The sequence below is a fragment of the Geotrypetes seraphini genome, chromosome 6 (genome assembly GCF_902459505.1).
Source record: "Geotrypetes seraphini chromosome 6, aGeoSer1.1, whole genome shotgun sequence".
Lineage (NCBI taxonomy): Eukaryota > Metazoa > Chordata > Amphibia > Gymnophiona > Dermophiidae > Geotrypetes > Geotrypetes seraphini.
Genome location: NC_047089.1, coordinates 62,260,735 through 62,287,399, shown reverse-complemented (window position 1 = coordinate 62,287,399; position 26,665 = coordinate 62,260,735). Strand labels below are relative to the sequence as shown.

The following is a 26,665-nucleotide window of genomic DNA, read 5'->3' as shown; positions in this document are numbered from 1 at the left end:
CCAAATATTCACTACTGTATTATCTTTCTTCTGTAGGATATATGAGGCCTGAATCCTGGCTTTGTCTACATCACGATCCTGCAGCAACTAAAGTGGGCAAAAGTAAAATTATATTTTTTTTTTAAATGAAGAATGTAAAAGAATAAGGGTATTATTTTCAAAGTATTACCATATGAAAATAGTTATATTTATATGTATAAATCATAATTTCAGAAAGCCACTGTTTACACAAGGAGATCCACGTTTTCAAGGAGTATGGTGGGGACATGATTTGAGAGTGCCTTGGGCAGGACACAAATCTACAAGTGTATAACTCATTTTATATAAAGAATACATGTTTATGTGAAAAAAAATGTCCCCATCAGATTTTACATCAGCTCAAAGGAATGCATATTTTAAATCAGCTCAAACTTTATATGAGGGATAAAGGGATTAATTTTTATTAATCATGTTTTTACCTCCAAGAGTGTGGGGGGGGGGGAGGGAGAATTGGAGCCTATTAATCAACGGTAGTTGGCAGTACTTTTAAATCTAGGTTTGTAAAATAGGATAGCTACATGGGGGAAATTGCTGTTTGTGCTGTTCTCATTTTATCAACATGCATATCAAAAGGCACACTCTATGTTCTTATATGTATTTTACAAAATGCTCCATGTTTACCAGAAATGTTGTAAAGTACTGCTGGAATTTACTATGTCCCAACTTGACGTCTCAATTCCAATCTTGATATTTAACGTAAATTGGCCTTCACAGAAAATTTAAAAAAGGGAGGACAAAATGACAATATCAGTATACTTAAGAATTGTAGCCCCCTTTTATCAAGCTGTGGTAGAGTTTATAACACAGGCCAGCGAGGTAAATGCTCCGATGTTCATAGGAATTGAATGAGTGTCGGAGCATTTGCCTTACTGGCCTGTGCTAAAATACTTTACTGCAGCTTGATAAAGAGGACCTGTATAAAGTTGGGACCGCTTTGTTTCACCTGTCAGTTTTGTAGAGTAGAACAAACAATATTTAAAGAAACTGAGGCAAAATTGGAAAGGACTGCACATGCTCAGAACTTTACATTAGTGCTGTGCTCTGGGGGAGCTGTTCTATTCAAGTGACATTCAATCATCCACACACATAACTGTTTCAATCCTGCTTGTCAATGGAGAATCAAAAGCCAAATGCAAAATAGATAGGCTGGAACATACACTTAACTTAAAATTCTAACCTGTTTTGTTCACCTAAAGCTTGATTGAAAAGCTTTGCCCTACTTAGTGCATCTGACTAATTCTTTCTCATATCAAACTCTCAGTTTCTAAACTTGATATATGGCTAGAGATGGTAAAAGCAGAAATCTGAGAAAGTACATCTACAAAGAAAGGAGTGATAAAATACTAGGGAAAGCCTCCCAGCTGAAGTTCTGAGATTAAAAGAAGATAGGACATAAGAGTCCAGTCCTCTTGGGGGAGGGGAGCCCTGTTTTTACATATGACTTTGCCTGCTGTTTGTACCTGTTGTGGTTTGTTGCTTAATAAAAAAACAGATTTCACCTAAAAAAAGAAGATAGGAATTCAAAAAGGCATAAAACATATTTAAAAAATTCTCAATGGTGTGACAATCAGAGATCAAGTAAACATTTATAGTACTGGGTGGTACTATGTGGTGGTTTTCTTCTGCTATCAACTTCTGTATTGCTACTGGCACATTTGCCATTGATGAATAGGAATTACCCTGTACATAGGTACATTAGATAGACTGTGAGCCCACCGGGACAGATAGAGAAAATGCTTGAAATATCTGTATGTAAAACACTTTGAGTGTGGTTGTAAAACTACAAAAAGGTGGTATACAAGTTCCAATCCCTTTCCCATATAGCAAAAACTAGCCTATGTCCATGTCTGTAAAATTATTAGAGATAAACTGAATGGTGTGCCATTACAACCCTAAACCATTGGATCTACAAAAAAGCTTTGGGAGGTAGCTTGCACAGTGTGGCAAATTACAACTGAAACCATCAGATCTACAAGAAAGTACTGGGAATAATCAGCATGATGCAGTTGCAACTCTAAAAAGCAGGTGATTACTTTCTTAATGAAAGAGGACTAGATTTTGGGTTCTATTTGGGAATTTGTATGTACATCTTCCTAACATTCACTGTTGAGCAGACTACGGTAGATGGGTCATTTGGTCTTTAAGTGCTTCAATGACCAGGTAACTATGATAATATGACTTAATGGAAACACACCAATAGGAAAGTAAAGGATTTTTTTCTGGATATGAGGTGAGAACAAATAAGAATAATATGCACATAATTAATCATTAACTTTGCCTTTAATATCTTGCAAGTATAATTTTGTAAGTACAAATTTTTTTTACAATTTATACACATGACATTTTAAATAAACAATGACTGATTTTGCTAGGTGTCATTCCTACTTAAGGTGCAAAAATTAAACCCTTAGTCCAGTAACTGCACAACAGTCTTTTGGACAGAAACTTATACTACTAAGATTTTTAATACTCTAATTCTATGCTATTCAATTATAATGAAAGAACTTAAGCTATATCAAGCAAGATTCATTGGATTTCATCTGATCCTAGAAACATTTTTAAGATATCCAGACTACCACTGTTCATCATTTCTTTTAATATGAAGGAACAGATCTCAAGCTTTACATGCTACACCTTAAATGGCTCAGTAGAAAGATACCTGTTCTGTATGCAGAGGTTTGTTTTTTTTTTTTTAAGCAAAGAGTCAGTTCACACAGAAATGAATATTGAAGTACCAAGTATAATAGATTCTCCACATGTGTGTGAAAAAGCTACTGTATATTTACTTAGAATTCAAACTCAATGAAAATAATCTTACAAAACACTGGCTACATAATTTCTCAAGGCTCATAATTAATTTAATACTCTATTTTATTCCAGATCTCTGGCCCCTAGGCTTATTTTTGGTAGATATAGGTGAATGACATGAACTTCTTTCACTGTCCATGTCTGGGTGTTCATGCTTACGTCTAACTGCATACCTAATGCATGAAAAGTCTATTAAAATGGTTAAAATGTCTTCTTGATATTTGCCAGTAGTTCAGTTCTACGAGGTAGTGTTGAAAAGTTTTCAGCCAATCTCATAAATTCTGAGCGTTATTTTAGCACTATAGCTGAAATGAGTGTTATCTTATTTCAATAATTGCCAATTTGCAGAAATGAAATTCTGTGTTTTGACATTGTTATAGATCATTGATTGAACCATTTCCTCTTCTTGGTTATGCTGAGAACTTTTCAGCACCCTCTCGTAAAGAAAAAAAAAGCAATAATTGAAGCTTCAATTCATCATTAGCAATGGCACCAATACATATATGTTAATTTCTAATAACTAGGGACCTCACAGGTTTTTGTTAGTTATCATGGACTTCATCAAGAACATGTTAATCTAACTTTATTTTTTAGTTTTAATATAAAACTTATATACTTTTGACAGCTATTTGACTACATGAAAACAAAGATAGGCATTGGTATAGCCTTCACAAGGTCATTATCACAAGATTTTAATGAGTTGAGATTAATGCCTTTATGAGGGGAAATGAAACATTTATGGTGTTGGTCTCTTCAAGTCTCGAATCTGTTTAAGTAAGTAGTTTTTCTCATCAGAGAACTGCTCATCATCTGTCCTTTCTTTCTGGAAGCTGCTCAGAAACTCAATTAACTTGGTGTGGTTCTTCAACATTATGTCCACAATTGGCTGTGGCTTATTTGGATTTGCCACAAACACCTAAGGTGAAAATAAATGTAAATATAAAACAATCAGATATAGATAACATAATTACATATGTTTATATGAAGAGTAATGGTTGGGGAAAAGCTGACTGCATAATAAACCTTTCAGAAAACAAACTCACTTGTTAGATATTGCAAGTAAAGCACAGTTACTTACCGTAACAGATGTCATCCACTGAGCCCGGTATGGACAGTATGACAAGTGAACCGTTACTTTAAGTCTTAAGAAACTTTGTGACTGCCTTTCCACCCACTGAGGCTCACAGTACCTCAGTTCTGTAAGCAAGCTAAGAAGCCAATGAGGGGAGGTAGGAGGGATGTGAGAATATCTACCTGCTGTCCCCGGATAACACCTGTTATGGTAAGTTAACTGTGCTTTATCCTAGGACAAGCAGGCAGCATATTCTCACATATGGGACTCCCTAGCTTACTGCAATGGGATGGAGGGAGAGCTGGCCTTCAAGAAAATAAATTTTGTAAGACTGCTTGGCTGAAATGCCCATCTTGTCTGGAATATGATTCCAGACAGTAATGAGACGTGAACTGAGGACCAAGTAGCTACTTTGAAGATTTCATCAATGGGAGTGGAACGCAAGAATACATCTGAAGTTGCCATAGCTCGGACTTTATGTGCTGTTATACGACCCCTGAGCTGCAGCCCAGCCTGAGCATAGCAGAAGGAAATACATGCTGCAAGCCATGTGAGAATGGTTCTCTTGGTTAGTGGGCGAATAAGCTAAGGCTCGTTTGCAGTCTAAAATATGAAGAGCTGTTTCTCCAGGGTGAGTATGATGCTTTGGAAAGAAAACTGGTGATTGATTGATTTAAATGAAATTTCATGACTACTTTATCATGGTGGAAAACTGTAAAAGGTGGGTCTGATACCAATGCTTGAACTCATTCACTTGAGCAGAAGTGAAGGAGATTAAAAATGTAAAATTATGTCCTACCTATTAATTTTCTTTCCTTTAGATGCAGCAGATGAATCCAGAGACCAGTGGGATAGCACATACCTACCAGCAGGTAGAAATAGAACCCTGATTTTTCAGGGGTATATCTGGATGGAACTCCCTCTTGCCAATCAGTACTGCTCTTGCCCAAGCATCCGGGACAATGCAGCTGCAGCTCAAGAAAACTTTCCCATACGAGAACCAGAACAACAATCCTAGTACTCTCCCCTCCCCGCCAGAGGAGTGACCGCATAATCTAGCCCGGGTGGGGCTCTGGATTCATTTGCTGTGTCTAAAGGAAAGAAAATTAACAGATAGGACATAATTTTACATACTTTAGCACCGGCAGCAGATGATTCTAGAGATCAGTGGGATGTAGCAAAGCCAATTCATACTGGGTGGGACTAAGGTGCGGCTTCTGCAATGGCATCTTCTGCAATGGCATCTGCTGCATTGGCATCTTCTGCAATGACAGAAGCCCTAAAAGATGCCTCTGTGCACTCAGCCACATCCAATTGGCACTTCTTTGAGGGGGTAAACAGCCAGTTGGACAAAGGGGAACCTGTAGACATCATTTACCACGATTTCCAAAAGGCCTTTGACAAGGTATCCCATGAGCGGTTACTTAGGAAGCTGTGGAACCACGGGGTGAAAGGGGACGTACACAGATGGGTCAAACACTGGTTGGCAGACAGAAAGCAGAGGGTTGGAGTGAAGGGTCACTACTCGGGCTGGAGGAGGGTCACGAGCGGAGTTCCGCAGGAGTCGGTACTCGGACAGCTGCTTTTCAATGTATTTATTAATGACCTGGAAACGGGGATGAAGAGTGAAGTTATAAAATTTGCGGATGACACTAAACTCTGTAGAAGGGTTAGAACTGCGGAAGAGTGTGAGGACCTACAAAGGGACCTAAACAAACTGGAGGAGTGGGCAAATAAATGGCAGATGAACTTCAATGTAGGGAAATGCAAGGTTATGAATATAGGGAAAAAGAACCCGATGTTCAGCTACCAAATGGGGGGATTAGTATTAGAGGGAAGTAACCTTGAAAGAGATTTGGGTGTACTGGTGGACACAACAATGAAGTCAACAGCACAATGCGCAGCAGCCACGAAGAAGGCAAACAGAATGTTGGGTATTAAGAAGGGTATTACGACCAGAACGAAAGAAGTCATCCTGCCGTTGTATTGGGCAATGGTGCGCCCGCATCTGGAGTACTGTGTTCAGTATTGGTCACCGTACCTTAAGAAGGATATGGCAATACTTGAGAGGGTCCAGAGGAGAGCAACACGAATAATTAAGGGCATGGAAAACCTTTCATACACTGAAAGATTGGAGAGACTGGGGCTTCTCTCCCTGGAAAAGCGGAGACTCAGAGGAGACATGATAGAAACGTACAAGATCATGAAGGGCATAGAGAGAGTAGAGAGGGACAGATTCTTCAAACTTTCAAAACATAAAAAAACAGGGCATTCGGAAAAGTTGAAAGGGGACAGATTCAAAACGAATGCTAGGAAGTTTTTCTTTACCCAGCGTGTGGTGGACACCTGGAATGCGCTTCCAGATGGCGTAATAGGACAGAGTACGGTACTGGGGTTCAAGAAAGGATTGGACAATTTCCTGCTGGAAAAGGGGATAGAGGGGTATAGATAGAGGATTACTGCACAGGTCCTGGACCTGGTGGGCCGCCGCATGAGCGGACTGCTGGGCACGATGGACCTCAGGTCTGACCCAGTGGAGGCATTGCTTATGTTCTTATGTAAAGAGCTAGAGGAGGACCAAGTGGCCGCCCTGCAAATCTTCTCCAGAGAAAAACCTCTGGACTCAGCCCAGGACGTAGCCATTGCCTGGTCGAGTGAGCATGGAGGGCTTCTGGTAGCCATTTGCCTCCTACCAAATAAGTAGAAGCAATAGCCTCTCGGAACCATCGAGCTACTGAAGCTTTTGAGGCCACCAGGCCTTTCCTCGGTCCTGAAAATAGAACAAAGAGAAGATCTGACTTCCGAAAGTCATTAGTAACCTGAAGATAGTGCAAAAGAATTCTATGCACATCCAGCAAATGTAAAGACTGAAATCGCGACCCCCCCCCCCACTCTTCTTCCCTAAAAACCGGAAGGAAGAGAGCCTGATTGACATGAAAAGACAAAACAACCTTAGGCAGAAAAGAAGGAACCATCCGAATAGAGACCGCTGAGTCCGAAAAATGTAAGAACAGATCCCTGCAAGACAGAGCTTGCAACTCTGACACCAGCCTTGCCGAGGCCATCACCACCAGAAAAATCGCCTTCAAGGTAACATCCTTGATCGTCGCCATACTCAAAGTTCAAAAGGAGCTCCTATCAACCCCCCAAGAGCCACCTTCAAACTCTAATCTGGACACGGCTTCCGCAGCGGTGGACTAATCCTGTTTACCCCCTTAAGGAACCTCACAATATCTGGCTGAGACCTTAAGTATTAGACACCTTACCTCTGTAACAGGCAATAGCCGCCACTTGCACTCGAAGGGAATTGCACGCTAATCCTTTGGAAACCCCTTCTTGCAAAAAAGAGAGAATATGAGACAAGGAAGCCTGAAAAGGCGAAATCCTCATTCTACAACACCAAGAGTCAAACACTCGCCAGACCCTAGCATAAGCCATAGAAGTAGACTTTTTCTTTGCCTGCAGCAGAGTAGAAATAATCTGCTTGGAATACCCCTTCCGCTTCAGCCTTGACCTTTCAATAGCCAGGCCGTAAGACCAAAGCAGGAGGGATCTTCTATCTGCACCGGTCCTTGTGTTAGTAAGTCTGGTGTCACCAGGAACTGACGTGGAGGACCCTGCGACAGCTTCATCAGATCCTCATACTGCGGACGACGCAGCCAATATGGGGCAAAGAACACCACTGATCCGGGGAAGTGCGCAATCTGATCTAATATCCGGCCTATCATCGACCAAGGAGGAAATGCATACAGCAGACTGTGCGGAGGCCATGGAAGAACCAACGCATCTATCCCTTCCGAACTCTGTTCTCTGCGCTTGCTGAAAAACCTGGGAACTTTGGCGTTGCAGCCCAAGGCCATAAGATCTATTTCTGAGAGCCTCCACTTGTAAACAATGAGCAGGAATGCTTGCCGAGACTGCTCTCATTCCCCGGAATCCAACCGATTCCTGCTGACGAAGTCTGCCTGAATGTTGTCCTTGCCTGCAATATGCGTCGCTGACAGCAGCAGAAGAAACTTCTCTGCCCAAAGCAGAATATTTGCCTCTCGCGCCAACAGCTGGCTCCTTGTGCCCCTATGTCTGTTGATATAGGCAACTGCCGATACACTCTCTGACAGGACTGGTCGGTTTGCCCTGAATCAGTAGCTGAAACTCTTTCAGAGCCATCCTGATCGCCCTCAGCTCCAGAAGATTGATAGACCAATGAGCCTCCTCTGGGCTCCAACTGCCCTGTGCTGAGGACTGGAGACACATGAATTATGTCGAGGACCCATTGATCTGACATTATGTTAGCCCATTCCATCAGGAAGGAGGACAGCCGCCCCCCCTATATGACTAACGGAAGGAGCCAACATCCCGTTACTGGCCTGGACGAGAAGACTGAGGACGGGCAGGCTGGGAAGTAGCGGACTTGACAGGATGAAAGGACTGGTTTTGAGAATACCTAGATCTAGAATTATAAGACGCAATAAAAGAGGCTCTGTACGCCTTCCCTGGCCTATATCTCCTGGCATCCCTAAAGCATTGCCTAGCAGAGGTCAATCTACCTGCTCCCTGAGGCCTGTCCTCCGACAACCACTGGGATTTGGCATCACAAAAATCCTTCACCGGTTTATCTAGTTCTGCACCAAACAACAACTGGCCTTTAAAGGGAAGCCTCACTAAGCGAGATTTAGATGCGGTGTCTGCTGCCCAATCTTGCAGCCACAAATGTCGCCTGGAGACTACAGATAAAGCCATTTGTTTAGCTGAGGCCCTGACCATATCATATAGGGCATCTGCCAGATATGCCAGCCCTGACTCCACCTCTAGGAACTCTCGGAGCAACGAGTCCCCTGACGCCATCAGACCATCCTTGATCTGCTGGACCCAATGAAGATAGGCCCATGCCACATAAGCACTGCACACGGTTGCTTGTAGAGTCAGGGCTGCCACTCCAAAAGATGCTTTCAAGGAAGCCTCAATTCTCTTATCCTGGGGATCTCTAAGTGCCACGCCACCCTCTACAGGCAGAGTGGTCTTCTTAGCTATGGCTGCTACTAGCACATCCACCCTGGGTAGCCCGAAGTTCAAATTATTCTGAGCTACTGGATTTAATTGTCTCATATCCTTGGCTACCCTGAGCCCATACTCTGGTGTGACCCATTCTGTAGCAATCAATTCCTGCATGGCCTCATGCACTGGAAATGATCTAGGAGGCTTCCTAGTGCCTGCCATTAAGGGGTTGGGTGTAGTCGTCACCCCTGGGTCTAGCTGCTCCTGTCCTGGAAGTAAGAGGAAGCCGAAAATAAGTGCTCCCTGCTGGAACCCTTGAAAAAGCCAGTGTTGGCGAAACGGGTCCCATTGGGCATTATAGCATTGGAAAACCTTTCATACGCAGACAGGGGGTAAACAGCCAAGTAGATCAAGGGGAATCTATAGACATCATTTACCTTGACTTCCAAAAAGCCTTCGAAAAGGTACCACATGAAAGACTGCTAAGGAAGCTATGGAACCACGGGGTGCAAGGGGAGGTCCACCGATGGATCAAAAACTGGCTGGCGGACAGGAAACAGAGGGTTGGAATAAAGGGCCATTTCTCAGACTGGCAATGGGTCATGAGCGGAGTTCCGCAGGGGTCGGTGCTGGGACCGCTCCTGTTCAATATATTTATTAACGACCTGGAAGCAGGAACAAAATGTGAGGTTATTAAATTTGCGGATGACACCAAATTATACAGCAGGGTTGAAAGCAAGGAGGACTGCAAAAATCTCCAAAAAGATCTGACAGCGCTGGAAGAGTGGGCCAAAAAGTGGCAAATGAGCTTCAACATAGGGAAATTTCCTATATATGCAAGGTCATGCATGTAGGGAAAAAGAACCCGATGTTCACTTACAAAATGGGGGGATCACCGCTAGGGGTGAGTAACCTTGAAAGAGACCTGGGAGTGATGGTAGACACATCATTGAAGGCGTCGGCGCAGTGCGCCACAGCCTCAAGGAAGGCAAACAGAATGTTGGGCATCATTAAGAAGGGTATCACGACCAGGACGAAGGAAGTCATCCTGCCACTATCGTGCAATGGTGCGCCGCACCTGGAGTACTGTGTCCAGTACTGGTCGCCGTATCTCAAGAAGGATATGGCGGTACTTGAGAGAGTCCAGAGAAGAGCAACTAAGCTAATAAAGGGTATGGAAGACCTCTCATATACTGACAGACTGAAGAAGCTGGGGCTTTTCTCCCTGGAAAAGCGGAGACTTAGAGGAGACATAATAGAAACCTTCAAGATCATGAAGGGCATAGAAAGAGTAGACAGGGACAGATTTTTCAAATTACGGGGAACCACAAGTACAAGGGGGCATTCAGAGAAATTGAAAGGGGAAAGGTTTAGAACAAACGCCAGGAAGTTCTTTTTCACTCAGAGGGTGGTGGATACATGGAACGCGCTACCGGAGGATGTGATAAGCAGGAGCACGCTACAGGGCTTCAAAGAGGGTCTGGACAGGTACCTGGAGGACAAAGGGATTGAGGGGTACAGACAGGAGTAGAGGTGGGTATTAGTGATAGGATTAGAGGCAGTTACAAAATTAGTAGGGACACTGTTCAGGCAATTAGGCCTGATGGGCCGCCGCGAGAGCGGACCGCTGGGCAGGATGGACCTCTGGTCTGCCTCAGCGGAGGCAACTTCTTATGTTCTCCCTGGAGAAGCGGAAATTCAGAGGAGACATGATAGAGACATACAAGATCATGAAAGGCATAGAGAAGGTGGAGAGGGACAGATTCTTCAGCCTATTGGGAACCACAAGAACAAGGGGGCACTCAAAGAAATTGAAAGGGGACAGGTTTAGAACCAATGCTAGGAAATTCTTTTTCACTCAGAGGGTGGTGGACACCTGGAATACGCTTCCGGAGGTTGTGATAGGACAGAGTACATTACAGGGTTTCAAAGAGGGATTGGATAAATTCCTGAAGGACTCGGGGATTGAGGTAGAGATAGGACTATGAAAGGTTAATAGATAGAAGGAAAAAGGGGAATGAAGGGTTTCAGACAAAGGATCACTTTACAGGTCATGGACCTGATGGGCCGCCGCGGGAGCTGGTCTGACCCAGCGGAGGCAACTTCTTATGTTCTTAACTAATAGCCAATCTGTCGATCAAATCAGGAAAGATTCCAGAAGACTGGAAAGTGGCGAATGTTACACTGATCTTCAAGAAAGGTTCAAGGAGAAATCCGGGAAACTACAGACCAGTTATTCTGACTTCAGTACTGGGAAAGATGGTAGAGGCGCTGATAAAGGACTGCATCATTGATCACCTTGATGGACACAATCTGATGAGGACCAACCAGCACGGCTTCAGCAAAGGAAGATCTTGCTTGACAAACTTACTGCATTTCTTCGAGGGAGTAAATGAGCTGATAGACAAGGGTGACCCAGTCGACATCATATATCTAGATTTTCAGAAGGTGTTCGACAAGGTCCCGCTGAACGTCGAGAAATTACGAGCCATGGAATCGAGGGTGATATATTCACGTGGATTAAAAACTGGTTGGCAGATAGGAAACAGAGAGTGGGGGTAAATGGACAATACTCATACTGGAAAAGCATCACAAGTGGAGTGCCACAGGGCTCAGTGCTCAGGCCCATGCTCTTCAATATATTTATAAACGACCTGAAAATTGGTATAACGAGTAAGTTGATTAAATTTGTGGATGATTCAAAGTTATTCAGAGTAGTGAGGACACAGAAAGATTGTGAAGACCTGCAACGAGACATAAACACACTCGAGGAATGGGCCACGAAATGGCAAATTAGGTTCCATGTGAATAAGTGCAAGGTGATGCATGTCACTAACAAAAATCATATGCACGAATACAGGATGTCCGGTGCTGTACTTGGAGAGAGCCCCCAGGAATTGCTTGTAGACAAGTCAATGAAGCTGTTTGCGCAATGTGCGGCGGCAGCAAAAAGGGAGAACAGAATGCTAGGAATGATTAAATAGGGGATAACAAACAGATCTGAGAAGGTTATCATGCCACTGTACTGGGCCATGGTACGCCCCCACCTGGAATACTGCGTCCAACACTAGTCGCCATACATGAAAAAGGACATAGTACTACTCGAAAGGGTCCAGAGAAGAGCGACAAAAATGGTTAAGTGACTGGAGGAGTTGCCGTACAATGAGAGGCTAGAGAAACTGGGCCTCTTCTCCCTTGAAAAGAGGAGACTGAAAGGGGACATGATCGAAACATTCAAGATATTGACGTGAATTGACTTAGTAGAGAAATAAAGATTGTTCACCCTCTCCAAGTTGAAGAGAACGAGAGGGCACTCTCTAAAATTAAAAGGGGATAGTTTCTGTACAAATGTAAGGAAGTTCTTCTTCACCCAGAGAGTTGTAGAAATCTGGAACGTTCTTCCAGAGGCTGTCATAGGGGAAAGCACCTTCCAGGGATTCAAGAAAGGGAAGTGCAAGGGCACCTGCCTCAATGCCCTCACTCACCCCAACGCAGCGAATGATGGAGCATTACCTGCCAGCAGTTTGCTCACATATGGGCCCCGCTAAGAGGGAGAGCAGAGAAAGCTCGACCTCGCTGGGGCATGAGACCTCGCTTTCGCCCGCAACTGGTGTCCCGCCTCCCTGTCCGGTCGACGCTGGTGCCCTGGAAGTAGAAGGCAACGGTGCTGAAGTTGCTCCAGATGCTTTCACAGAGGCAGGTTCCTTGACAGATGAGCTTCTGCTGATGCGAGTCAGCTTGGGAGAGTTTTCTCCCGCCGGTGAAGATACTTTGAAGGCTATCTTGAAGATGCTCCAGAAATTGGAATCAGCAATAGCGAAGACGAACGAAGAGGTAAACGCAAAATTGGATACCATATCTAAAGTTTTTGAACAGACTAATTTGGAAACTAAAAACTATCATGAAAAAAAAAGATGAAGTGCAATCTCTCCAGGCTGATAGAGCAGTTGCAATAAAAGACAGTACCACCTTGCTTCACCGTAAAATATTGAGAATTTCAATCGGCGATTAAATGTAAGAGTATTGAATTTTCCTAAATCCTCTGGAATTTCTTCATATGACATGTTCAAAAAGTATTTGGTGGAAGTCTTGAGTTATTCCGCAGAATTTATACCTCCACTAAACAAAATTTATTATCTTCCACTATCCACAACAAAAAATCCAGGGGAATATGGAAGAAGAAAAAAATGCTATGTCTTTACAGATTGACTTTAAAAATATTTCTGCAATTCTTGCGGAATCTATTACGGAGTCAGCCATAAGAACAACAATATTGATATCCTTTGTTTTCCAACAGGATTTGGACTCATTTATTAAACAATTCTTTAAGTTTTCAAAAACTTTATTTTAAGGTAAACGAATATGGGCATACTTAGATGTCACTAAGACAACTTAGGAAAGGAGGAAACAGTTCTTGTCCTTGAGACAAGATGTAATTTCTTTAGGGGCCACCTTCCTATTAGCTTACCCCTGTAAGTTTGATATAAAGTATGCACAAATTAAATATGTCTTTTTTCTTCCTGGCCAATTAAAGACCTTTCTAGAGCTGAAAAAGATAGCCTGAAGTTGGACACAGTGCTTAGATAGAGATAGCAAACTGGCATTATTGCTTTTCCTTTTGATCTTTTAAGTTTAATTGATAAATATACTTCTCTTATTTTTGAGCCAACACCTCTTTTATTTGGGGTCTAAGGAAGGATTTTCAGTTGTACTTTGTATTTGTGAGATGCATACTTAGAATATTTTCCTGTAACAAGAAGTTTGGTTTTCTTGTAAGTTTTTTGTTTGAAAAATCTATAAAGAAAAAAAAAAAAAATTCCTGCTGAACCAGAACATATGTAGGTAAGACTATACTCAAATAGGACACTGGTCTTTGACCTAAGGGCCACGGCGTGAGCGAACTGCTGGGCACGATGGACCACCGGTATGACCCAGCAGCAGCAATTCTTTCTTTTTTTTTTTTTTTATTATTTCCAATTTAAATTTCAAGTATTACACTTGTACAGAAAGCAAGAATAGAATAGATATCAAATACAATACAAATATAAATCCTAAGTTAACAAATATACTATTTATGCTCAAGTCCTCAAATTAAGATCCAAAAATTAAGAAAATTGGCGAAATTATAAGGAAAAATAATAATAATATTTAAGAAACTGAGAGCTATAGCAATGAGATGAGGTCATAATATCCAAATTATAGGGCTCAAAGATTATTGACATTCAGACGAGACATTGCCACAAAATTTGTCAGTTGTAATAGTTCAAAAAACACATATTTAAGAGTACGGTAATACACAATACATTTACACGGGTGTCTCAAATAAAAAGTTGCCCCCAAAGATAAAACCCCAGTTTTCGGAAGAAGAAATTCACGGCGGCGCCTTTGCGTCTCCCATGCCAAGTCTGGGAACATTTGTATTTTATAACCAAAAAAGCTTTTTTGTCTATTTTTAAAGTAAAGTTTTAACAACCATGTTTTATCAATTGGCAAAGCTAAAGTAATAATCATAGTGGCTGGTGATGCTAAATCCTTCTCAGATGTTTCTAAAATCTGTGAAATGTTTAAGGGTTCTTGATCTGAAGATTTTACTTTTTGTTGTTGATTTTGTTCTTTATCAGGCAAATAATAAACCCGTGAAAATGGTGGTAATGATTCTTCAGGTATCTCCAAGTTTTCCACTAAATATCTCTTAAGCATATCTCTAGGTGTTACTAACTCAAGTCTTGGAAAGTTAATTAACCTTAAATTATTGCTACGTGAGTTGTTCTCAAGCATTTCAATCTTCTTCCTTAGGTTAATATTGTCTTTAACTAAAGTCTCTTGCACTTGTTTCGATGTTACAATTTCTTTTTCTATTTTTTGAATGGATGAGTTAGAAGTATTCATTTCTTCTCTTAAATTCTTCAGTTCTTTATCATGTTCCTTAATTTTCCCTTCAATTTGTTAAAATGTAGGAGTAATATTTTTAACAAAATCAGCCATTAAGTCCCAAATAGAGTCTAAAGTCACTTCTGCAGGTTTAATCAGTACAATTGGAGTTTGTGTAAATGTAAAGTGCTCACCGTCCTGAAGTCCTTTGGGGGGGTGTCTTCTGCCCTTCCCCCTCATGTTGAGATGGTGTTCCCCCAGATATCTCCATGGGGGCCCTGGAAAGGTGGGCCCCAACCTCCAAACTCTCCAGTGAATCCTTCCTTGCCTCTGGAGAGGAGAAAACCACTGAATCTGGGGTTTCCCCGCCCCTGGGAGAGCTGGTTGTCTGGGGCTGCGGGGGCGGGGCCCTAATGTCGGGGCTCAGTGTAGTATCGGGCCCAGGAGTATCCACAACGGGTTCGCCTCCCTGTGTCCTCAGCAGGCCGCCATCCGACGTCGCTGTGACCTCCTGCATGCGCCGCAGAAGATCCTGTATACTTCCGAGACCCGGGGCTCCAGGACGCCGCAAGGCAGAAGCGGCACTCCGGCCTTGTCTCTTCGGCATTGCGGTAAGTAAATACCGCTAGAAATAATTCCGGACGAACACGATTCTGGGACAAGCAGCTCAGCGCGTCCTGCTCTCAAATCGCCATCTTGGATCCCAGCAGCAGCAATTCTTATGTCCTTTTGGAACAGGCTTCCCCTTTCCCAGAATGTTGCCCAGTTTTTAACAAATCTAAATCCTTCATCCCAGCACCATCATCTCAACCCTGCATGTGCTTCCTGTTCCCAAAACAATGTAAATAACAATCTTTTTGTAGAATGACTGGACTATTCTGCTGACAAAGAAGTGTAATTATCGATTTTGGTCAGACTAAAGCTAATTTCTCCTGAAAGTTTGCTATGGAGTTAATTTGAATCTGTAGCAAAATTGAGAACAAGGATGATAACCTTGGGTTATACATGGGTTTGTACATCAGCCTCAGTTTCCTTTGATTCTCTTGAAGAGGCAAAAATGTCACAAACCAGACAAACGATAGAATGATTAATGCTGAAGCTGGAGTGAAATGTATGTACTGTTTAGTTGCCTGATCATTCAGCAGGCCTACACATATAAATTATCTGGATAGTGGCTGAATATTTCCCCTATACAGATAATCCCTATCCCCTTCATTATGACTGAAATTAACATAACATAAATCTTTATTTATATATCGCAAGTGCCTTTTGGTTCAAGGCGGTTTACATAAAAATGGCTGAGAAGAGTCAGCTAGCTACATTATAGGAGAAGAGAACTGAGAGACTAGAGAATAGCAGAGAGGGAATTAAGAGGATCTAACCGAGAAGGGAGGTTAATAAATAAGTAAGGGAGTTCATATGCTGAGAGTAGAAACATGGAGTCAGAACAATGGAGTCAGCAGAGATTTTCTGGGGATTCAGAGGTGACATGATAGCGACTTACACGATTATGAAAGGTATAGAGAAGGTGGAGAGGGACAGGTTCTTCAGCGTACTGGGAACTACAAAAACAAGAGGGCACTCAGAGAAATTGAAAGGGGACAGATTTAGAACCAATGCCAGAAAATTCTTCTTCACTCAGAGGGTGGTGGATACCTGGAATGCGCTCCCGGAAAATGTAATAGGACAGACTACATTAAGGGGTTTCAAAGAGGGACTAGATAAATTTCTGAAAGATAAGGGGATTGAGGGCTACAGATAAAGGAGGACACAGGAGCAAAAAGGGCAAAGATAAGAGGGAAGAAGAGGGTTTTCAGGATATAAGGAAGTAGGAATCCAAGGGTTAGACAAAAGATCACTTACAGGTCATGGATCTGAAGGGCCACCGTGGGTCTGACCTAGCGGAGGCAAATTCTTATGTTCTTAAAGGTGGGTCTTATCTACACAAAAAAAACCTCTGCATACTTTATTTGTAATTCTATGTGCAGAATTACCCCATTATAAGGGATGGCATCTCCCTCCAGGCTTAAAAACCCTCACCCTCCAAACCACAGGAATTTCCCATTCACTTTCCTACAGACTTCATCCTTTTTCTAGCCCCCTCCATACTCCATCTACTTTTTTTCCAATACCTCATCTATATTTTTTCCAGATTCCCCCCTACTCCCTGCATACTCACAGCTTCAGTGTAACAAGAGGTGGAGTTACACAGCCATAGCTGCTTCCTGCTCCGTACTGGGCCTGACTTGTTCTTTTGAGCCTTGTGGGCCTCTGAACAGCCACGCAGCATAAAAGAATTGTTGAGGATTAAGGCAGCAGAGGAGTATGTGGCTCAACCTGTGGTTGTGCAGCTCCTCTTCTTGCTGTGCTAGAGCAGTAAGTGTGCTGGGGGGATGCAGCCAGAAAGGGAATATCCATGCCACAAAAGCAGACTGCACATAATTCTGAGCAGTCCACGGAGATGAGGATTTCTGCACAAAATATGCACAAATACTGCATTGTACAAAATTCCTCCAGGAGTAAAATACAAAGATAGTGGAACACATTCACCAGCCATTGATAAAATATACAAGTCTGTTGGACTATGAGCCTGAACATTTTAAGTGCTAAGCACAAACATGCTGTTTGTAGTGGGAAATGTGCTTTTAACACATATGGAAACAAATGTAAAATTTTAGTTGTTTCTGTATATCTAAAGCAAGAGATTATAAGAAAATTATGAACTTGTTTATAAAAAAAAAATACTAGGGGCAGAGAACAAGTAACTTCAGGATGTAAGAACCTTTTAACTGGTCACAAAACCAGGTTTGTACTAAGTATATGTCTTAAAACATACCTTAAAGACATGGAATGCTTCAAATTGAATGTTGGGGCTTTTATCTCTCAGTAGATTCATCATGAGTTTCAAGTTTTCTGGTTTGCTGATGTATTTTGTCATGATAGGAAAGTTGTGTCTGTCCAAAAGCAGCTCACCAAGTAACTATTTTAGAAACAAAAATCTTTTATGAAAATTACATAAAAATACTCAAAACCTCAGAAACCTATAGTACTCAGCACAATAATGTTCCTCGCTGACAGGTGGTCAACCTTGCTTCCAATTTTGGCTTTGAAAAACAGACACCTGTTGCTAACTCCTAATGACCAAATTATTACTGGATACACTAACAAGAAACCTGCATTCTGCTGCAAACAGCAGCAATAGAACTATTCTTCATGAAAATGTTTCACTTTGCAATGCCAGCCACAAAAACAGAACAACATGGGCAAAGTAGAAAAGAGACTATAAATTTACTAGGGATGTGCACAAAGTGAAAATTTTCACATTGTTTAGTCTTTTTTCAAAACATTCAGATTTTTGTTGTTTGCTGTACACATTAATTTTAATATAATTTTTTTTAAACGCGAGTTAGGACCTAACATGCACTAATAAACTTAATGTGTACTAATTTGTATGTTAATTTGCAGTCAGTTTATGGCAACAAAAATAGAAGAAAACTTAAATTGTCCAAAAAAGAAAATGAAAAACAAAAGCAAGCAGAGGACAAAAAAGAATGTCAAGTGCAAATTGACTACCAGACCTTAATTTTCCCAAGGCATTATTTTATTCAAAGTTTCTTGAAACCTCATTGGGAAAAACAATCAATCACAAGTCATTAGGTAAAGTAACTTATGCTGTGCAAAAAATTTTCAAACAAAGTGCTTAAAGTGCCTAGAAATGGAGAGCACTTATCTTTCACGCCCGTCAGGGGCTGTGCTTCCATATACTTATTACACATAAATTAGTTTGATGTGTCTCCGCAACAAACTAAGGAATTTGCTCCTGCACAGACAACATTGGCTGTGCGGGAGCAAATTCCAGCAATGGGCCAAGACAGGAGGGATTCCTCCCACCTCCAATCCCGGCCAACCCTCTGCCCCCTCCTGCGTACCTTTCAAATCCCTGGTGGTCCAGCAGTAACTGCGGCAGGAGCAACCTTCCTTGCTCCTCCCCATGCAGAGCTGCGAGTTCTCAAGAACTTGCAGCAACCAACCAGTTAGCGGCTCTGCATGGGCAGGAGTGAAGGAAGGTCGCTCCTGGTGCAGTTCACTGCTTGACCACCAGGAATTCGAAAGGTACATGGGGGAAGGGGGTAAAACTTCTTAGAGTCAGCCAGAACAGGAGGCAGGAGGGTTCCCTCCTGTCCCAGCCCACCGCTGGATCACCAGGTCTTAAGGCAGGCCTGTAAGGAATCGGGAGGGGAGACAGGGTACAGAACCTGGCAGGGAAGGAAAGGAGTGAGGCTGGGTGCAGAGACCGGCAGGGGAGGGAGGGATGGGTGGAGGGGTACAGAGCCTAGCAGGGCTCTTGAATATTAACCCTGCAAGTATATTTCCTCTATCAGCTTTCCTCAGCCCCTTTATGCCTGCTTTTCCTTTTCCATTCTCAAATGATTGTTTTAAATTTGCATGTGAAATAGAAACATATAGGATCTCTTCTTACCTAGTGTCTTTAAAGTTCTGTGGAAATGTTGCTTTCTTTTTTTTAAAATTCTTTATTCATTTTTAAACTTTCATCAAGTGTACAAAATTCATAATAAACACTATTAATTAGACCACTTGAACATCTTATCAGTGTATCTTATAAATATAAATGCAACCCTCCCCCCACCCTCCCTCTAAGCCCATTATTCATTATAAGATCATAAACCCTCCAATTGAAACCCTCCCCCCACCCAACACTAAGTGGTATATAATTAATAGAAAAATGGCATTTAATCATGACAAAAAGATGTTAATGGCTCCCATATTTTTATAAAATTTTTATACTTTCCATTCTGTACCGCCAATGATCTTTCCATTCTATTCCTGTGACATAACGAATTCCAACAGAAATTAAAATTAAGCCTACTGTGGTCTTTCCAGTTATTAGTAATATGTTGGATGGCGACTCCAGTCATGATCAATAAAAGTTTATTGTTACACGATGATATCTGACTCTTTTTTTTCATAGACATTCCAAATATCACAGTATCATAAGATAACGCTACCTGTTTTTCCAATAAAATGTTGCTTAGAGAACAAGTGTAGGGAAAATAGTTGAAGTAAATGGAAGCCTTCTGGAAGGTACTGTATAAACACTGATGATACAGTGGAAGGCATGTTACAAGAGACAAAACTGGTTGATCCTGCTTTTAAATGAAAACAGTGCAAAGATCTGATATGGCAGGAATCTAAGTTATAGGCTCTACACCCTTATTAGGTCCTGTCATTGTCCTTAAATCAAATTATCCAAGCAACAGGAAAAACTAATCACTGTTATAGGTTCTACACCCCACGGTGAAATCCTGAAGCAGTTGCTGCCTGAGTGATGCATGCTGAAATAGATTTGGAGGAATCCAACTTTACAGACTCTACACCCATGATAGATTCCCCTCTTAGTGGAATGGAGTCCAGGAAATAGGAAAAAAAACCACCTTACAGGCTCTATACCAACGGTCTCAAACCCAAACCCTTTGCAGGGCCACATTTTGGATTTGTAGGTACTTGGAGGGCCACCAAAAAAAACAGTTAATGTCTTATTAAATAAATTACAACTTTGCATGAGGTAAAACTAGTTATAGTTTATAAATCTTTCCTTAGTTGCTTCTGTTCCTTAGTTGCTTCTTTAGTTCCTTAGTTGCTTCTGATAATTACATTACATCACATTAGTGACTTTTATTCTGCCATTACCTTGCGGTTCAAGGCGGATTACATGAGGTTATCTGGACATTTCCAGAAGAGTTACAGAGTTGAACGGGTTACTTCGGGGGACTAAAATGCTTCCTGTGGTGTTAGTTTGCAGAAAATGAAGTTTAGATAGTTTTTCACTTTCTACATGTTGCACTGCTTGCAGCTGTGTACAGCTGAAATTATCAGAAGCAATTAAGGAAAGCTTTATAAACTATAAAGAGTTTTACCTCATACAAAATTGTGATTTAGATTCTAAAGTATCGACTGCAAGAGACAAAGAAATGCCATTTTCTGGAACATTGCCAGCCTCACTGCTGTAACCTCATGCAAGTGCTGTCCTACGTCTGTATGCGATTGTGAGGTGGAGTGGAGAGGACAATCGCAGGAAAGTGCTTGCGTAAGGTTACAGCAGTGAGGTGGGCAACGATCCAGAACGTAAGGTAACCATTGGAAGCAGGGCAGATTGTGCGTGTGTATGTAATCTCATGAACTCTTGCAAAATTCAGCACTTCTCCTGTCGGTGACTGCTTGATGTAAGATGGCAGTTGTGTCTGGTGCTGGAGGAGGTAAGAGCTGAAGGCAGTTGTGGACAAGACCACCGGACACTTAAGGCACAAATTTTCCAGGCACAAGTTGGATATTGATTCTCCCTCTACAAAAAAGCCTAGAGGACTACACCAAAATCTTGTCACTAGGCTTTTTTGTAGAGGGGAGAATCAATATCCAACTTGTGCCTGGAAAATTTGTGCCTTAAGTGTCCGGTGGTCTTGTCCACAACTGCCTTCAGCTCTTACCTCCTCCAGCACCAGACACAACTGCCATCTTACATCAAGCAGTTACCGACAGGAGAAGTGCTGAATTTTGCAAGAGTTCATGAGATTACATACACACGCACAATCTGCCCTGCTTCCAATGGTTACCTTACGTTCTGGATCGTTGCCCACCTAACTGCTGTAACCTTACGCAAGCACTTTCCTGCGATTGTCCTCTCCACTCCACCTCACAATCGCATACAGACGTAGGACAGCGCTTGCATGAGGTTACAGCAGTGAGGCTGGCAATGTTCCAGAAAATGGCAACATACTGAGGACCTCAAAATAGCACCTGGCGGGCCGCATGCGGCCTGTGGGCCACAGGTTTGAGACCACTGCTCTACACCCATGGTGGATTTTCCACAATGCAAGCCTGTTTAGTGAAGTTCATAGGAAACGAAGTAGAAATACTGCTGAAACTCAAACTCGAAATGGAGTCCATGTCGCGGACAACTGAGAGTTTTGGGTTTTTTTTGCGGGGTGGGGGGGGGGGGTTTAGACACCTTCCATAAGGAGTGTGCAAAGTCATAGGTCAGTTGATATGAGAGACCAACGTTGATATAGTGATAGCAAGCTCCGACTGAGCTGGAAGAATTGGGCAGTCAAACAACTCCTCCTGTTGAATTGCCCGAGTCAGTTGAAAGCGGCTGGCAAATTTGCTGCTATTGCTGTAGCTTCCCAGAAACCGAAGGAGTATGTTTCTAATGTGAAGCAAGTTGTTTAGTAGATCTTCTTGAAGAAAAAGATTTATACTGTGCTCTATTTAAAGTATTCCAAGTGTGCTCATGTTGAGCTAATTTTTGTGCAGCAACCTCAATGAGCTCGCTATAAAGCTCCTTCCCAAGGCATGGGATATTGGCCAATCTATTTTGGAGATTGAGGCCTATATCAGAGAGTCTGAGCCAAGCTAGGCGTCTCATAGCTACTGACACAGCGGACGCTCTGGAAGACAACTGAAAAGCATCAGAGAGTGATCTTGGAAGATACGTTGCAGTCTGTGAGAGAGTATGAACAGTCTGCTGAAATTCCAGAAGATGCTCTGAAGGAATGTATTGATTAAAATCGATCAACCATTGAACATGTAAGTATAATTAAGAATTCTGCTCAACACATAGAATTTTGATAAAGGTGACGTCCAAACTTGTTCATAGTATGGCCTTTGCGTCCCGGAGGCAATGAAGAATGAACTCTGGTAGGAAAACAGGTCCAAAATGCAGCTATCTGCCTCCTACACAGCCTCAACTACCATGATCCCATCTCCCCAGCACTCCGCGCTGAACACTGGCTCCCAATTAGCCAGTGCTGTGCATTCAAGGCCCTGGCAATGGCGCATAAAAGAATTTATGCCACCACCCCTCCTACATAAAATCCAAGCTACCCATCTACATCCCCACCCGCACCCTCCACTCAGAATCGGAGACACGCCTATGCATTCCCCCCGGAAAGTCCCTCCAATCAGAAACTGCCTGCAAATGCTCCTATAGCCACTTCATTCCCCATCTCTGGAACCAACTCCCCCTTCAACTCAGACTACAGAACTCTTTAATGACATTCCGGAAAATGGTAAAGACCCTCCTCTTCAACTAAAGGTCACCCTCAGTCTACACCCCTCCCCCTTAAGCTCCACATCTACTCTTCCTTCTCCTTTCTAATCTTCCCCCTAATTCCTATATAGTCCTCTCTCAGCCTGTACTCAAATAACTTATATTTAAAACTAAACTACTTATATTTAAACTACTGCTCTTAATTTGCTGTATAGTCCCTGTATTTAAACTGCTGCATAGTCGTGTATGTCCAAACATTTAAATCTACTGTATAATCTTGTATGTCCAATTACACTCCATTGTGAATGTTTACTTGTAGACCGTTCTGAGCTACTGGGAGGACGGGATAAAAATCTAAATAAATAAATAAAATAAAATAAAATAAATAAATTGATTCAACTAATAATGATGTGGAAGTTGTGGATTATCAAATCCCAGATTAGAGAAAATTCTGTAAAGCGAATTCATCTTCCCTGGAGCAGCCTTGACAGTTAAAGGCTGGAATTCAGCATTAAATCAGGCATCAATCTACACTGCAAGAGATAAATCTTTGCACAAGAATGCTTAAAAGATGGATTCTCAAGGAGGGAGGGTTCTTGAGTGGGCAGACTTGTTGGGCCGTCAGCCCTTTTCTGCCATCATACTCTATGTTTCTATGTTTAAAGGAAAATCCTTCAGAAGATCTTCTTTTGGGAATAGCTGCACCAACAGACTCAGATTCAGAGAGGGAAAGCCCACACTCTGAGTCAGACTTTGAATCCAAGAAAACTTTTGTGAAAAAAATGTCTAGAAGAAGTCCTACAATGTTTTCGGTACCAGTCCAATGAAGAGGCAGAAGTGGATTGATGAAGTTCCTAATACCTCTTTGAAAGAAGAGGTCAATTAAAAAGGAGCTCCGATGTCTTGGTCTGGAATGCCTCACATAAGAATACAACTCACGGGCTGAAGTAGCAGCTCTAAGTCTCGAAGGGGAGCATTGTTGAGAAGAAGCAGAATTTCAGTGTGAAGAACCATGCCTGGAGGAAGATCGGTGCCGAGACATAGAACCATGACGCCTCATAGAAGATCCCTGAGTAGTATTTCGATGCCCCAATGAATCGATGGTATCGGTACCTTGATGCCTCGCAGTGGTATGATTAGGCTGGGCTGATACCAAGGGAGTTGAGTGTAGGAGATGCATGCAATGCGACCTATAAACAGTGACAACCTGCAGATCCTTAGATCGATGATGTCGATGTGTGGTCTGCATCAAGAGACTCAATGCTGTAGAGACCTGCGATGCTTGCTGGGAAGAGGATGACTCAGAAACTGGCTTCCCCGATGCTAGGAGATTTCCCAATGTCGATGTAGGAGTTTTTCTGATGTCCATACCAGAGCCGAACAGCTTCTCCCTTTGAACACGATGGGCTTTAATGGAATGCTTTTGCAAGGTGGAACACTTAATACATGATTCAATTTGGTGATTAGGGCCCAAACACTGAAGACACCAATTATGTGGTCGGTTACGGAAATTGGCCTCTGGCATCTGCAACACTTTTTAAACCCCGTCGTAGGTTTCAAAATGGGAAAAATCTCATTGGCGAGATTGAACTCAATGGTGAACGAAGTCCTGTCAGGGAAAGAATCTCAAGGCCGAAGCCTGAGGTTGAACAAAATAAAATAAATATATTTATGTTATTTATTTTAAAAATTATACAAACAAAAACTAGGAAAAAAGAAACGCGAAGCGGGAAGTCAACACTGACTGAACAGAGTTCAGTCAAAAACAGACTTCTTCGCTCCACAGAGAAATGAAGAACTGAAGTACCATGAGCGGATGTCGGGCGAGAAGGCACTTGCATATGCGCAGTGCGGGCAGTCACAAAGTTTCTGAAAACTTAAAGTGACAGTACACTTTTCATGCTGTCTGTACCGGGCTCTGTGGATGACGTCACCCATATGTGAGAATATGCTGCCTGCTTGTCCTAGGATAAAATTAAGTTACACTAGCACTGGTCTTGTGAAATTTTAGTGCAGATCACTAACGAAGCAGAAGAATCTTTGGATTGCTCATACCTCCATTACAGATTACACAGGCCAACAAAAAAATTTTTTTCTTGGTGCCTTGGGTTTTTGACCTGTTGCTGAGGTTATTTGGGGCATTGATTCATAAAATTGCATTGGCTAGACCACTTCAGCTCTAGTTTCTTAGATGTGGTTGAATTTATTAATTTTTTTTACAACTATTTAAAAGATCTCTTTCTGCAGAATCGGGATGTCATAAGAAGCTTTCTTTTTTGAATGGGAAATTTATGTATTTAAAATTACCCACTTTTTTTGTGTATACAGTAATGATCTTTGTTTCACAACTATTCATCTACTTCCTTTCTTATAATGCACCCTGGTATAAAAATGTAAAGCTCAAATGACAAAATTGCCTTTGTTCTGCTATACTACATTATTATATGCAAAAAAATTATGGGCCCTTTTATTAAGGCGTGCTAAATGCCAAGACATCTATTATATTCCTATGGGCATCTTAGCATTTAGCACATGATAAATCAGTTAGTGCACCTTAATAAAAGGAATCCTTAGATAGTAAACATGGTTTCCTTAGACTACATAAATTTATACTTCAAAGGTTTCTCAACCTGATCTGTTTAAAACAGTTGCACATAGAATTTAAATTCTAATGTCAACTTTGTCTTCTGTTACCTGGTTTGTGTATTTGTGTACAAGTTAGCAGATACAGTGAGAGTGTTTACATATTTCCAACTGTAGTTTTACTATTGTTGGAATCTTTTGCGGGATTGTCCTGGCAGATCCCACTCTTACACAAAAGGAACTTCTTGTGTGTCAAATAACTGGAAAGTTTGTTTCGGAAACTTGTACTTTTGGTATGAAATAAGTAGATTTTCATGTTGTATACTTTTCTTTTAATCTTTAATGTTTCCTTCATGCTTAAAAGATATTAATTTAAACATACATTAAAATATCTTGATTTTTTAATGGGTGAGCAGAGTGAAGAGTGGTATATGGCACATGTTCTGTATCTCAAAAACTAGAGGAGAAAACTGATGCTATTTTTGGAATCAGCAGGTCAAATATACCCATAAACAGGCCTAACATTTGAGGCACCAAAATGAGTGTTGGCCATTGTTATGAATGAGTTAAACTGGGTCAATAATCAGTGCAGAAGCCTGAAAAGATTGTGGCAAGTTTAGGGGAAAGGAGGTGGAGGTTTATCTGATAATTATTGCAGCATATTTTTTTGTTTAGTGTGTGCTATTGTAATACAGCATGCACTAACAAAATAAACTGAAAAAAAAGCATGAAAACATAAGGAAATAAAAATACCAACAGAAAAAAATGATCCCATAACTTTTCTTGAACAATTCCTTCTTAAAAGCAAGTAAAAATAAAATGTCCTGCAGACTAAAGGGCCAGAGGGTTCACAGCACTTTAATATATAGGTCCATCATCATAGTCTATTGCTTTCAGCTTGCCAGCAAATCTGCATAACAAGGAGTATTGTTTAAACACATGTTAATACCAGATTCTAGAGACCTCAGTTTTATGAAAAAATTATACTGTTCTTGTTCACCTAGAAATGTAATCAAAAAAACCTTGCAACCCAAGTCTTACATTATTGAATACATATTACTTATTAAGGATTTCACATTACCTTTAAAGACTGCCTCTTTGTTACATAATTCTCCGAATGAAGAAGTTTTTCATAATCACTAAATACCTAAAAAAATAATAAATAAAATTATTCTTTTCCCATCATTCTTTTAGGTCTTCTTTTTTTTTTTTTTAGTTTATTGAAAATATTT

At 41.5% G+C, this 26,665-nt stretch overlaps 1 protein-coding gene across 11 annotated transcripts in view; it reads right to left on the bottom strand.

Annotated features, from left to right (window-relative positions):
* Window positions 1-2,300: 2,300 nt before the first annotated feature.
* CAB39L (calcium binding protein 39 like) overlaps window positions 2,301-26,665 on the bottom strand; it is a 136,580-nt gene continuing 112,215 nt past the window's right edge. For all 11 annotated transcript variants that reach the window (XM_033948282.1, XM_033948288.1, XM_033948279.1 and 8 more), the window contains 3 exons: window positions 26,515-26,580; window positions 17,622-17,765; window positions 2,301-3,763 (listed from right to left, as the gene is read on the bottom strand). In XM_033948282.1, coding sequence (XP_033804173.1) covers window positions 3,584-3,763; window positions 17,622-17,765; window positions 26,515-26,580 — 390 coding nt within the window. In that variant the 3' untranslated portion in view covers window positions 2,301-3,583. The remainder of the gene's footprint in view (window positions 3,764-17,621; window positions 17,766-26,514; window positions 26,581-26,665) is intronic.